We start from the raw sequence: 15,644 nt of genomic DNA, 5'->3' as shown, positions 1-15,644 counted from the left end.
GCTCCCTCAAAGACTCTCCCCAGTCAGAAGACTATTTCCAGAAAACAATCTCTTCAGACTATCTTCTCAAAGACAATCTGCTCTGAGGGAGTTTGGGTTTGCTTTTATGTTGACTTTTTGTCCCCATCCTTCTTAACGGGGCAAATCACAGTTTCCAAATTGTCTAGCAAAGCTCAGGGGCAGGGTATCAACCTTCTCACCTCCTGAAGATTAAGTTCTCATCAAAAGGATTTACAGCTAAGGATATGAATTTTCTAAATCTCACCTAGTACTAAACTGGGCGTTTAATCTTTTGTTGACTCAACTGAAAAGTAGACAAAGGGAGTTAATCCTGTCTTCAGTCTAATGAGGGACTAATTAGAGGTACTTAAATTAGTGTTAACTCAAGATAGACAATAAAGTAAAGAATTCTCTTTCATACCACCAAAAAAAAGTTGCTACAAATATTTTGGACAGTCCTTTACCTTCTCTGATTTCTATGGAGTACAGACCTATTAGAGAAGGACTTTACATTACCAACATGTTCCAAGATCCTTCATTTAAGTTGAAATTAGTACATAATAGCAAACCTCATTATTTAATAAGTGTTTCTTATATCTAGGTGTTTTATATTGTTTCTTAGCCTTAGCAGCGCTCCAGAATCACTACTCTTGTACTTTGGAGCTGTCATTTATAGTTAAATAGCATTAATTAAATTAAGAGAAGCTTTGCTCTAAAAGAGAAACAACTTGTTGACTTGTTACAAGCAAGAATTCCTCAAAAAGACTGATTCAGGAGCTAATGTTTGGCACAAAACAATGAAATGAATCACATTAATAGGTGAGAATGAGTGTAATATGACTTAGCATTAAGACACTTTATGTTGCTCAGGAAAATGATTTAGAACAATTTTTTTGCATTTTTTTCTGCTTTAATTCTTTTGATTGCCAATCATACCACTAAAGGAGGACCTCATTTTACAAGAATTCAACATGTATGCACAGTTTTTTGCCTTTTAGGCATAGTTCTGGATCATTCTCCAGAATGATTGGACCAGTTCATAATTCCACTAATAGCTCACTAATATAAGGATTTTCCCTCATCTCCTGCCATATTTGTTATTTCTAATACATGTGAGGTCATCCTTCTGAGATGTTTTAATCTGCCTTTCTCTAATCAGTAGTGATCTAGAGCATTTGCAAAGTTTTAAAATACATCTGGGCTATAGATAAAGGGGGAATAGGAGAAAAGGTAATTCATTTTCTAACTAAGAAAGTTTTAGCTTGGATTGCCTCAGTTTGAAATACTGCAGGATTGCTCTAGGATTTATAGTTCACTTAGAAGGGTATAAGGAATATATAAGGATATTGTTCAGTTTGTTTTCCTTGAAACAACCAAGAGAAGCAATTAAGACCTCCGGAGAGATTATTATTTTAATCCTACAAGGGATATAACCATTCAAACTCTCCTGTCTGTCATTAGAGGTTATCCACAATTCAGTACTTAAATTGGCCACTGCTAAAAATTTATTATAATTTTCTCCTGCCTTTAGGATAATAATTTAATTTAGAGATGATAAAAGGTCAGAGAATCTTAGGGTTAAGAGCTAAAAGGGATCTGAAAAATCAACATAGAATAGGAGAAAGAGGTCTATTGTCAAGAGACAAAGTAGTTTTAAATTCCAATAATGACATTTGCTTAGTTTGTATTGACCACAAGAAAGTCTCTCAATTACCTCTCTATATAAAATAGTGATCGTAATATACCTCTAATTCTTCCCACACAAAGTTATCATGAAGTGGAAAAGCTTTATAAACTTTAAAGTATTTTGGAAATATAAGTTTCTATCATCTAACCCATTGCTTTTTTAATTAAATCAGCTGAAATCTTGAAAGACTAAGCGACTTCTCCAATGTTATATAAGGTGGTAAGCACCAGAACCAACATTTGAATCCAGGTCTTTGTATACCACACTAACTGGTACAATAAATATTTACCGAAATATTCTAGATTTTAGTAAATACAAGGCCTCATTCTAAATCCACATATAACCTGAAATTAGCAAAACAAAACAAAATTCCACAATGACTTTAACTATGTAAATGGAAATAGCAACAAATACCACAATGAAACCACCAAAGAAAACCAAGTACTATGTATTTATAATCAACAAATTTATCCCTGAAAAAGAAATTTGTGTACAGAATAGTGAACATACTGGCAGACTCCATTGATGTATTTGGTCATTTTACTGATTTTTTTCCTCCTTTCTTATTAACTCTTTGTTATAAGAGATGATTCACTGAATAGGAGAAGCAGGAAGAATGAAGTAATGTGAAAAAAAATACATCCATTTTTTTCAGTGGCTTAAGAAAAAAAAGAAGTTTAAACAAATTATATTCCCTTATTTTTAAAAAGAAAGAGGATAGTTCAGAACTTTTTTAAATAAGGTATTGTATATTTATTCATTCCAATGTCTACCTTTATAAACAAATGATTAATTTATCCAAAGAAGTAGTAAATAACAAGTAGAGCAGAATTAAGAATTGAGCATTCCAGAATTTCTATTAAGGGAGCTGATTATCATTGATTCTCTAAAAGAAGTATGAATATGCAACAGATTTCTTTTTAATATCATTGAATAAGGAAGATTAGTTAAGCTGATCTTGCAAATACCTTTTGAATAGGGATGTTCAGAAAATTCTAAGCATGGGAAAGAAGAGAAGGAAATTATTCAAACTTTTATCATTTGAGAACAATACTACATCTTTCCTGGCCTCCGTTTCTCAATAAAGTGAGGTTTAAATTTCCAGATTTAAATTCTCTGATTCTGTCTTTTTTATTCTCTTTATCTCCCATCTAAAAAGCCCTTGCTAAAATAAGGTCCCTCAATCTTTATGTGAGAAAGAGCTACTTGATATCTTCCAGGCAGTTATATCAAGAGGAGAGTGAGGAGAAAGGATGGAGACAATAAAAAAACCACTAGGGAGGTTTGACATCTCTTGGCAAAACTGCTGGCTCTCTACCTAGATGCAATTTTTAGTTGCATATAATAAATAATGTTGATTATATTATACAGGTAACACATAATTGTACCAAGTCATCACTCACGTCAAACTCTGGTAATTCATAAACCGATCTTCTTGAAATTGCACTTGTGTCCTTTTCAGCATACAGAAAAATGACATTTGGGTTATTGTTCTTTACTCGATAAATCACATGCTCAAAACTTAATGAAGACTCTAGAGGTTCAATTCCATATGTGAAATTTTCAAACTGTAACCAACCCCTATAAATTCAAACATAACATTTGAAAATAATTAAAATTAAAACTTCAGCACAAAGAAAAATACTAAAGAATTCTACCAATAACATACAAAGCACACTAGGACACCTCAGAGTGAAAAAATGGGAGTTACATTTGGTAAATGGTGATGCATTTACCAAACAGAAGTGTGTTGAGAATTACATCATTCAACATGTATTGCCCAATTGTTTGGGAGAAATCATGATGATCTCTTACTGACAAGCTTCCCATGAGAGAAGAGGGCCATCTTTTCAATACCAATATTTTTAGAATGTTGTTATATGGCCGAATGAACACTAATGCCTCCAAAAAGTTCAATATGCAGAAAACCATGGAGAAGTACATAGTGGATGTGAGCTGGCTATAAGAAATAATTGATTAAGAATTCTGAAAAAATGGGAGTAAAAGACATCATCAAGGAATTGTATATAATACGAAATAAAGATGAGCTGGTCATATGGAAAGAGCAAGGAATGATCAAAGGACTGCAAGAAAGTTCCACTCACAATGTCAGCGAAAAATAAGGAAAACGCCTAGGATGTGGAGTGGAATCCACTTGGGGAACATTTCAGAGGACATGAACAGGAGTTAAACAGGAGGTCTGGATGTTTGGGATTTGCACTGGTGGGGGAAACTTCTGAATCAATGAATCTAAAGATCCATTAAGTGAGTGATAAATCAATCTGAAGCCATTTTATATTGTTTAGTGTCATTATTATATTAACAGTGTCCACTTGCTAATATTTCCAGGAATACTCCCCAACATATACTCTCCCAATTTGCTTTTTTAGTATGCTAAAAGAACAGAGAATTTCCCCTAATTAGCATTCTATAATGAATAAAAGGATATACCCATGACCTGATTCCAGAACAGGTGCTGAGTGTCAAAAGTGATTTTGGGAAATCTGCCACATGCCCTTGATAGAAGCATACATTCTGAAAATTAAACACAAATAGATTAATTTATTGAACATAAAAGGTGCTCAAAGATTTGATGCCCCCATATTAAAATCACCTCATGATTTTTCAAGTAATATTCAGAATATACTAATCAGTTATCAATTATTAATATGCTTTCCTAGGCTTCATTATTAGGGTTCCCTATATTCATTAGAAGAAAAGAATATGAATGGAATATTACATCTGTCTCTCATAAACACATTTAATATGCACAATTATCACCTATGTTTCTTATATTTCCAAAATTAGGAAAGCACTTGATTGGTAGAGATTTAATTTGGCAGCATTTTCTCCATGGACTAATGAGGACATGTAGACTCTAATTTCTAATTTTCTATGCTATCCTATGTATCTTCAGACTTTTGATTACAAAGTCCTGCCTTATGGTGTGCATCTTATCATATCATTATTTTAGAAAGGAGTCACAACCCAAGTAGAAAAATGTCTGTGTTTCTACACAGCCCTACCTTTAAAAAAATTACATTTGTGCTTTTGTCATGTCCTCAAGAAAAGCAGCTAATCTATAACATTTTGAGTAAAACTTTAGTCCAATTTGTCAAATACATTTCTTAACAATTATCTCTAGTCCAATACTTCACTTCAGAATGTGTTAGGTCTTCACTCCATAAAAGCCACTGTGACAGGGACTGTGGATTTCAAAGAGTTTATTTTGTACTGGGACACACAAATGAAGATAGACAAGTAAATAAAATAAAATATAAGTGGAGAAGGAAAAGGACTAAAAACAAAGGCAATCAGAAAAGACTCCCTTTACAATGTGACATGTGATATTAACCTTGAAGAAAGCTAAGAGACAGAGAGGTATGAAGGGAGGCCATTCTAATCATGAGGGGCAATCAAAAGCACTGAGGAACAATGCCATATTCAGGGAACAGCAAGAATGCTGTAACATAGCAGCAAAGGTGAGGAAACTCATTCTAGGCATGGGAAACAACCTGTACTCAGTCAAAGAGATGGGGAAAATGAAGTGTTATATGTGAGGAACAGCAAGAAGGTCAATTTACCCAAAGTACAGAGGGCATGGAGGAGAGTAGTGAATGAGACTGGAAAGACTTTAAATGGCAGAGAAGACTTTGTATTTAATCCTAAGGGTACTCGAGATCTACTGGAGTTTATTGATGTTGAGCAGCAGAGTAAGATGGTCAGACAGGAGCTTTAGGAAAATCCCCTTTTACAGGTGTGTGGAGGAAAGATTAAAGTAGGGTGACTTGAGACACAGAGATCAATAGACTGAAGATGTAACAGTTCAGATGAGAGGTAATGAGGATCTGCATATAAAGCTGCATCTCTCAAAGTAATTGAATGCTTGTTGAATTGAATCGATGTCCACTGAGACAAATTATATTTCTTATATGCCTTTTTATTTAAACCCACACCTTCTGTCTTGGATTTAATATTGTGTATTGGTTCCAAGGCAGAAGTGGGGTAAGGGCTAGGCAATAGGAGTTAAATGACTCGTCCAGGATCGCACAGGTAGGAAATGTCTGCGGTCAAATTTGAACCCAGGACTGCCCATCTATAGGCCTGGCTCTTAATCCACTTAGTCACCTAATTGTCCCCCAAAATCAGAGTTCTCTTTTTTTTAAAAACCCTTATTTTCTTTCTTAGAATCAATATCAAGTATCACTGCCAATGGGAGAAAAGCTGTAAGAGCTAGGCAATTGGGGTTAAGTGACTTGCCCAAGATCAGGAAGTGTCTAAATCCATATTTGAACCCAGGACTTCCTATATCCATATCTGGCTCTCTATCCACTGAGCCACCTAGCTGTCTTTTATATGCCTTTGCAAATGGTCTTCTTGAGTTACTGTGGCCAAAAATGTTATTTTTAAAATTTTCATAGTGAATGTACCTGATGATGACCCTCTGAACCTAACTCACCTGGTAATTAAATTAAAGCCTTTATAATTTGTTAAAGACTAATCTTTCCTCCCTCTCATTGAATTGAATTTCTACCCATGCTTCAAAGCCTAAGTTAAATGCCACCTTTTCCATAATGACCTCTTCAGTTGAATATTGCCCAGCACCTTCTTTTATCATAACTGAATAAAAACTGAAATGAACCTGAGTTGATTGAGTCCAGCTCCACCATTTTACCAATGAGGACATTGAGGTCCAGAATCAAACAAATACTAAGTGTCCAAGGTAGTATTCGAATGTAGGCTTTTCTGACTCCAAGATCAGGACTCTATTTACGATGCCACAATGCCTCTCAAATACATCATTTTTACCTCTCTAATATAATTATCATGTTTCATTCTAGGCAGAGAATGTAACTTAGCTGAACATTATATCTTCTCCAGTACTGAGACCTTGGGGTTCTATACACAGTAAGTACTTAATAATGTTTCCCTAATTGCTCCAGATCTCTCATGAATTCCTTTAGAGTGCCCCTCAAATTCCAGGTTTCTGGCTATACATTTGCTTTCACAGATATTCATCCTTTGACCTAAATAATGGTGCTTCTTTCAAGCTCTAATCAGCACCCTTCTATGACAAATGTCTCCAAGCCATAAACAGCTGCCAATGACAGCCACTGCCTTCAGAACTTATTAATGTTTGCACATTAAGTCTAAAAGAACATGAATTGCAAAATAAATAAAATAAAATTATCCTTCAAATTGTTTTGTTCAAGATTAGAGATACATAAAAGTTACTCTAAATCACTTGATAAAATCAAAAGAGAATTACAAATGTAATGACAGTGCCAAAGTCATACCTTAAAAAAAGGATCAAGGGAGGTCAAAATCCCCTCTTCATTATAAATATAAATTCTGAAATCATGAGGTAAAAAAATTCTGTAAAATAAAGAAATTATTTCATTAAATATAGCTGTAGAAAGAATTTAGGAAAATTATATATTTATGTTTATTAGAAAGTAGAATTTGAATTTAGTTTTCACTTTGAGAAAACTGTAGTAGATTTGATAACCAACAAATATGAAATATCACCAAATCAAATAACCTATCTCTTTATTGGTAATTATAAGAATAATCTATAAAATGAGCTGGAGAAGGCAATGGCAAACCACTTCAATATCTTTAATAAGAAAACTCCAAAAGGGATCCCAAAGAGTCAGGAAAGACTAAAATAACGAGCTAAGGCTTCTCAGAGAAAGGATTCATTTTGACCCTGGTAGACAGTGACAGTTGAAATTTCCAACCCACCCAAATTGTTGACGGAATTCATGGTATATGAATGCTATATGGCATATGATGCTATTACATACATAGTAGCAAGGTAATATAGAATCATTATTTTAAACATAAAATGCATTTAAATGCTTCTATGCAAAGGAAAGAAGAAAGTTTGAAGATTATATAGAAGGGTTTCATCTTTGAAGCTGCAACAGATGACCAAAAAGTTATTTTAGAAAAAAAATAATCCTATACTATAAATTCATTGATTCCATTTATGTATAATGGTAGATGCATTGTGATGGCAAGATTCACACTAAATAAGAAGGCATGAGTGAGCTGAGTGTTTGTATCACTCCAGTGAGAGCACAGTTCCATTCAAGTATGCAATTGATGTCCCTAAAAACAGATAAAGATATGATGAAGGAAAAAATCATATTGTATAATTCATTAAATGATAATAGTGTTATAAAACCATTAAAATTAATATTTTAAAATAGATGAAGGGCAAAAATTGGAAGTTAAAATAACGAACATTTGCCTTTGAATAGCACTTTATCTTTTTCAAAGACTTTTACATAATTATTTTTGATACCTTTAACATTCCTGTGAAGTAGATTGGGCACTTATTAGTCCCATTTTAGAGTCAAGGAAGTTAAGGCTCTGAAAGTGACTTGTCCTTATAACAACTTAGGTGCCCTCATAGCTATTTCAGTGCTTTTCCCTCTTTAGTCACACTATACATTTTATCTTTGCAGAAAGGCAGAATTGGAAGGGACTTCAGAGGTCATCTAGTTCAACCAACACATGAACAACCTTTTCCAACTCCACCCTACAAGTGGTGACCTGATTTTGCTGGAATATTTCCAGTGACAACTAAGCAAAATACTGCAAACAAGCAATAAGCAAGTCTTTATTAAGTACTGACTATCTGCCAGGCTAAGTGTTATTATGTTAAGCATTGTAGATACAAGCACAAGCAGATACAAAAGGAGACCTGAAAAGCAGTGGGTTAATGGCGGCATCTGTAAGGGATATGCTGGCCAAGTCTGGGGAATGAGGGCTGGCTGATCTGGAAACCTTTCCCAAGAGAGAGATTCCAGAAAGAACTCACCAAATGGGAGAAGAGGACCACAGAGTCAGGAGGCAACTAAGGCAGCCCATTCCACTTTTTTGGACTCAAGAGGTAGAAATGTTCAAGTAGAGATTTCTATATTGGACAGTAATTACACTGGAAGATTTTTAAATAAATCCCTCCCAATTCCAATATTCTATTATATTCTAGTGGTTTTCAAAATTCCAATTTATCAATAAAATGAGGAGGTTGTCTTAAATAATCTTTGATATATTTTTAACTAGGTCTTGAAGATAGGAAACTAGGGAGCAGAGATAAAAAGGGGAAGAATTCCAGGCATAGGAGATAGTCATAGAAAATTAATGGAGGCAGGAGATAGTATCTTATGCAAAGAATTGCAAGGGGCCAAATTTATTGGATTGCAGATTGTATGGGGTAAAAAAGGTATAAGAACATGGGAAAGTGTGAAGTTGGGCAGGTTATAAAAGGTTTTGAATGCAAGAGAATTTTATATTTCTAGAACACTATAATAGGTAGTTGCTATAGTTTACTGAGGGAGAGGAGAGAGTGTCATTGCCAAATTTGTGCTTTAGGAAAATCAGTTTGATAGCTGATTGGAGGAAGGACTGTGGTAGGAAGACTTGTAGCAGGAAAAAGAGCCCACCCCACCCCCAACCCTGGCCATTGAGTAGCATCTTTCTCCAGTGTGATTTCTAGTCTCCTATGGAAAAAGAAGTGCCATTCCAATGTACCAGGTTTTTTTTGTTTGTTTTTTTGTTTTTTGTTTTTTGGTGCTGAGGTAAAAGAAGGGGTGCCATTCCATCACATCTATAGACTGGTCACTTGCCATGTCTTTGTTCCCTCCACCTCCCCTGAGCCTCTAAAAGAACTCAACCCTAGGCCAAAACCTGCTGGAAAGCAGCTGGGTGGCTCAGTGGATTGAGAGCCTAGCCCTTCCTGCTCTTCTGCCCTGGAGCCAATACAAAGTATTAATTCTAAAATGGAAGGTAAGGGTTTAAAAAAAAGATAAAAAGAAAGTCTATAGGGGTAGTTGGATGACTTGGGGGTTAGAGTGCCAGGCATGGAGACAGGAGATCTTGGGTTCAAATTTGACCTCAGATACTTTCTAGCTATGTGACCCTGGGCAAGTAATTTAACACCAATTGCTTAGCCCTTACCACACTTCTATCTTAGAACCAATACTTAATATAAATTCTAAGACCAAAGGTAAAGGTTGATTAAAAAGGAAAAAGAAAATCTATATGAAATCTTCCATTAATGATTTATCCTAGTGATTCTGAACCCATCAGCCATCACTCCCTATCCCATACTTATGGAATTCCTTCTTTCTACCACCCTCATAATATCCCACCCCAATGCTACTAACCTCTTCCCCTGGATTGTCTAGAATGCCTGCTCAAAAGGCAACCAACCAACTTGCTTTCATTTTAAAACTTTTCCTTTCCCACTCCTTCCATCTTCTTGGTCTTATTGAAATTTGGCTCTCTCATGAGAGCACAATTTCACCTGGTTATCCCTTCTAGCAATGGTTGTATTTTCACTCATGCCTCCTGACTGGAGGAAATATCATTCTAATCCCCACTCGTGATTAAAGTGAAGAGTTGGAATACTACTTGCTCCTCATTTAAACTTCCAGACTCTCCTCCTATCACCATTATTCAGTAACCTCTTCTTCAAGGTTCACTCAATCTATGTCTATTACTCTATCAAAATTCTAGTAGCTCTTCAATGAGTTTCAGGGCTAAGCTTACTATCTTTCTACCCTCATTACTAGAGAACTTAAACATATATCTTAATAATCTCTCAAACACTAACTTCATAATTCCTCAATTTACTAATTTCCTGTAACCTACTATTTCAGCCACACACTAAAAATGATCACACTCTTGATTTTGCCATCATGCACTTGCATATTCATGATCTTTGAAATGTCCTTATCTATCATAATCAGTTGTCATTTTAACTCTCTGTCTTGCCATCCCAAACACTGTTCTTTGTCTATACTACACCACTCCATAGTTCTTTACCATGCGTTTACCTATGGACTACCTACACTCTCCTCCCTTTCCCATATTGACCCTGTAGTGGTCAATTTGCTTGATTGACAAATCTAATAACCTTTTCTCAATTTTTATGCTTCTTGACCTCTCTGCTGCCTTTGACAGTCATTCCTCCTCTTTGTCTTGATACTCTTCTCTCTGTTTTCATGACACTACTTTCTTCTGGTTCTCCTCCTACCTATAAGACCAAGCTTTCTCACTCTCCTTTGCTGAATCTTCATCCAGATCACCACAGAATAACCACTTACCAAGGGCTTTGTCCTGGGCATTCTTCTATTCTCTCTCTACACTATTTCACTTGGTGGTTCCATCAGATCAAAGGTTGATTTGCAAATCTACTTCTCCAGTCCTAATCTCTCTGTTAATTTCCAGGCACACATATTTAACTGCCTATTGGGCATCAAGAACTGAATGTCTTAGCATGTCCAAAATGTACCCAGAACCCAAACCAGATTCATTGAAAATTAAAATGGAAAAAAATTAGACAAGAAATACTAAAGTCAAAAGACTATAAAAATAGAAGAAAATTCCAGATATCTCACATGTAAAACAATTGAACAGGAAATCAGATCAAAGAGAGATAACTTAAGAATTATTAGATTACCTGAAGGCTTTGACAAACAAAAGCAGGGAAATCAGTGGATCTGAAATCATGAAAGAAAATTTTCCAGACTTTTCAGAACAAGAAGGCAAAGTAAAAAATCTTTCTCAATTCATTTTTTTTTATTCATGCTGTCTATGTAGACTCTTTTTTGAAACCTTAGAATCAATACTGCCTATTGGTTCCAAGGTAGAAGGCAGGCAATGGGGACTAAGTGACTTGCCCAGGGTCACATAGATAGGAAGTCTCTCAGGCTAGATTTCAACCCAGGATTTTCCATCTCTAAATCTAGCTCAATTCATTGAGCCTCCAGATGCCCCCTGCATAGACTCTGAAAAAATTAAATAAAACTTGTTGTTTTGATATAATTTATAATAAACCAAATGATTACATATAATGCTTTAGGTTGCTAACTATGATTTTAGAAATAGATAGTCCCAGTTAGCAATTCACTGTGTATAAACCTAAAGATAGATAAGGAGAGAGTTAAAGAGCTTCTGCTCTCAAACTTGGAATATTAAGTGTGCAACTTGATTGAATCCTGATTCCTGATGAAGAGAGAAACAATCATTGAGTTAGCATAGAAACTGGAAATTTATTACAAGATCACAATGGTATTTGCTTTTGTGAAAATTTTCACTATTTTTCTCAGAGTTTTATGACTAAGATGGGCATTTCTGGTTTATCTTGAAATCTCTTTTTAGCATAAATATAGTAGGTTAAGTCTGATTATGTCAGTCCATTACTTATAGTATCAATTAGAGATGACCGAAAAATGTATACTGGACAGATTCATTTTTATTTTTATCTATTTTTATTGTTACTGCCACATTGCAATAATGAACGGAGCTTCTGACATACCGTGAACCATACATTTCAGAAATTGTAACATTTAAAAGAGGCCCTAATCTTTGTAAATCCTTCTGATAGCTAAATAAGAAGTCTTAATTCATGCTAAATCACCAGAAGGATAAGGGCAAATGGGGGTTCCTTGTCAAATAACTTTTATTGGAATTTATTAACTCTCAACAAATATTTCTTAAATTTTAGTAATATATTCTAAACATTTGATTTTGTTAATCACTCATGTTAATTAACTGTAAAAATCCTGTAAAACAAATTGTGAAAGTCAATCTATATAGGTCTTTGCTGTAGATTGGGTATGATGAGACCTCCAACTCTATTAACCCACAAATAAAGTTGTACCTAACTCAGGATCATAGCCCAGATGTATTTCATTTCTTACAATGCCTTTTAAACTGCCCCTATAATGATAATGTTCTTAGAAGGCAAATGTATCATCTTCTTATATATGAATATAAACAATATAACTCTTTAATTTTACTTTTTATGTTTTTTTGTCTTGCATTTGAATATGAAATTTTCTATCAAGCTCTGGCATTTTCATGAGAAATATTTAAAAGTCTTATATTTTGTTACATTTCTATCTCCCCTTCCCAAAACTGATGTTGTTTTGCTGGGTAGGTTATTCTTATTTGTAATATTAACTCCTTTACTTCTAGAATATCATATTATAAGCCTTCTGCTCATTTAAATTGGTAGATGTTAAATCTTATGTGATTCTGACTGGGGCTCAATAGTATTAAATAGTTTCTTTTTCACTACTTTCAGTATTTTCCCTTTGAACTGGGAACTCTGGAATTTGGGCATAATTTTCCTGGAAGTTTTCATTTGATGATCTCTTTTAGGAGGTGACAGGGAGATTCTTTCCATTTCTATTTTTGGTTTTTGGTTCTAAGACCCCACAGCAGATTTCTTTTATAATTTCTTCAAATATGATGTCTAGGCTCTTTTTCTTATCCTAGCTTTCAGGAATTCCCTCCTTCTTCCCAGAAAAGATTCAATTCTGCCCTGTATAGCAAGGAAGAGACGATAGTAAGAACTGAGCTCCTGCTTGCCAACTCCATTCTTCACAGGAACATCCAGTGCTATACATAGGATATCATTCTCTGAAAAATTAAATTTGAAAGTTACCCAAAGGACAATGAAGAGGCTATGATAGCCCTGAGTTGACAACAACAAAATACAAGCCAAGAACTTTGCAAGAGAAGTAGCATATAAAAGCTCATTGGAAAATAGAAAGTGGGACACACATTTGATCTACAGTGTAAAGGATGAAATTATGGCTGAGACTGAAAGTACAATTATTTTTGGTCACCAAGGATTTTATTTACAAAATCCTAATGAAAAACCCAAGTCAGCTGGAAATTTTAAGTTGATTTTAATTGATAGTGGAGGAGATTAAGGAGGAGGAAGAAGGAGAGGGCAAAGGATTTCTTCCCCCACCTCACTGGGCAGGAAGATTAGAAGATCTAGAAAGTAAGGGTTTGGAGCATGAAGGAGGAAGGAATCAACCTGAACTCCAAAAGGGGCTCAACTGAGATGCCTGAACCTGAATCAGGTCAAGGACAAAACTCACCACCAAAACCCAGACAAATAATTGCCACCACTCCCAAGATGTTGGAACACCTAGCACACTGTCAGCCAGAGTCGCCTCTCCAGGGAAAGAGGAGGAGAGAGGAAGTGATGTACCTTATATAGACAGTTTTACATCACTTTCCTGAATGTCATCAGTACCAATGATGACATAGCTTGACTTAGGACATCCCAGAGGTCTGTCCTTTTTCTGCACATGTCTGTTGAAGGCCATTTCCTTACATAATTAAATCTTGAGTTTGATGCAGACTTTCCAAATCTTGTTAAACTAAGAAGGGAGGAGAAATGTAGAGTTTCCAAGACCTGATTCTGCTATTCCAAGTATCTCCATTGTTACTGATCAGGAAATAGCTAAATCAGATCCTTTAAAGAATGGTCTAGTTAGGGTGGAATAGTTTTTAAATTCACAACAGTAAAAAATAATCAATAAAGAGTCTGAATGATTTCATGATAGCTTAGGCATATGTGGAGAAATAAGAAGAGTCTACTGGAACATTTATAACCCTCTTGCTAGAGATTTAGGAGAGGACATAGATAAAGTTTTTCAGCGTGAGAATGAATATACTTCAATACATTTGTGGGAAAAATGTCAACAATGAGTTCACAGATACATTGAAAATTTTTTTAACTTTGTGCTGTTGGTCTTCCATGAGTTTAATGATTGAAATTTATACAGCTTTATGATTTGTAAAACATTTTGAAATCCATTATCTCTTTTGAAGAAGGTGATGACATACAGTATAACTTTTTACAGTGAAAAAATACATTATATTACAATTACATTAATTAATATTTTTGTTAAAAGCTTTATTGTTCTAAATATTATGCCATAAATAAGTTAACCTTATGTCAGAAGACTGTCAGAAGAAAAAATCTACTTCTTCATATGTTTACACACACATTTTCCCCAAATACTTAGCATTTTCCTATGTATACATGGTTCAGTATCTATTAAAGATAGTGATATTTTAAATTCTAAAATTCCATATTCTCAAAAATGCAGAATAAATTAACAAAATAACAAAAAGGAAATGTTACCAATCCAAAAAATCTTTTATTAAAATAAAAAAAAATATTTTATGTGCAAAATGAGTTTTAGTTTATGAAAATATCCAAAAGGAATATGAACTAAGTAAGATATAAGGTGAAAGTAAAATTAACCACCTACTTTTGATGTAGAAGCAAAGTATATGACTTCTCTTCTATTGTAATGATATAAGATACCTGCCATAAAAAATGTAAAAATAGATGAAAGATTTTAAATGTAATTTTTTAATTAGTAACAAATTACTTTTAAAAAAAACTGTAACTGAGTAAAGAAATTTTCACCTTTAAAATACTGTAAACTCTGATTTATCAATAATAATTAAAAAATAAGGCAATTCATTTCATTGAATATTTTGGTTAACTAAATTAAGTGATAAGGACCTGAATTAGGCAACTGTGTAAGTGGAAAAATGGAAGTATATATAAAAGATCTTGTGAAGTATATGGGTTAAAATGAAAGGGTTGGACTAAATATATAAAAATGTGGATGCCAGAAATTATTACTCAAGTCAGAATGATTTTATAGCAATTTATTTATAAAAGAGAAGGAAAGAGTGAAAGTAAGGAAATGAGAGAGAGTAAATAATTACTCCAGCCTGGTTCAAACCAGGCAGGGCTTCAGAAGCCCCAGCAAAGGGAATGCAGAGGTAAATTAAACAAGGGTTTTAGCCAGGAGGCCTCCTCCAAGCCAAGGAGCTTCTCTAGCCTTTTCATTAACCCACATGGTAGTTGTAAGGGAAAATTGAAGAGCAGTCCAAGGTCCCCAAGCCAGCGTTCCTTCAAGGTCAGGCTCCAAGGAGAAAGAGCTAGGCACAGGAAGTTCTTGCCACTTTTAAAGACCATTCCTTTTGTCACTTCCTTGCCTTCCTTCCAATTTATATGGACTAATTGAAGCTATACCTTTGTGTAGGACTGCCCAGGTGTCGATCAGTCCATTCTGATTCATCACTCACTATAGCACATGTGTGTCACAGACCTTCC

The 15,644-nt window shown here is 34.6% G+C and overlaps 1 protein-coding gene across 2 annotated transcripts in view; it reads right to left on the bottom strand.

The window, feature by feature from the left end:
• LOC100032993 (disintegrin and metalloproteinase domain-containing protein 2) overlaps positions 1 to 15,644 on the bottom strand; it is a 139,716-nt gene that overhangs the window by 102,280 nt on the left and 21,792 nt on the right. For both annotated transcript variants that reach the window (XM_007476385.2, XM_016431196.2), the window contains 4 exons: positions 14,785 to 14,840; positions 6,985 to 7,063; positions 4,146 to 4,222; positions 3,091 to 3,268 (listed from right to left, as the gene is read on the bottom strand). In XM_007476385.2, coding sequence (XP_007476447.1) covers positions 3,091 to 3,268; positions 4,146 to 4,222; positions 6,985 to 7,063; positions 14,785 to 14,840 — 390 coding nt within the window. The remainder of the gene's footprint in view (positions 1 to 3,090; positions 3,269 to 4,145; positions 4,223 to 6,984; positions 7,064 to 14,784; positions 14,841 to 15,644) is intronic.

This window comes from Monodelphis domestica, chromosome 1, assembly GCF_027887165.1.
Source record: "Monodelphis domestica isolate mMonDom1 chromosome 1, mMonDom1.pri, whole genome shotgun sequence".
NCBI lineage: Eukaryota > Metazoa > Chordata > Mammalia > Didelphimorphia > Didelphidae > Monodelphis > Monodelphis domestica.
Note: the sequence above shows the minus strand (reverse complement) of the source record. Positions and strands in the feature narration are given on the sequence as shown.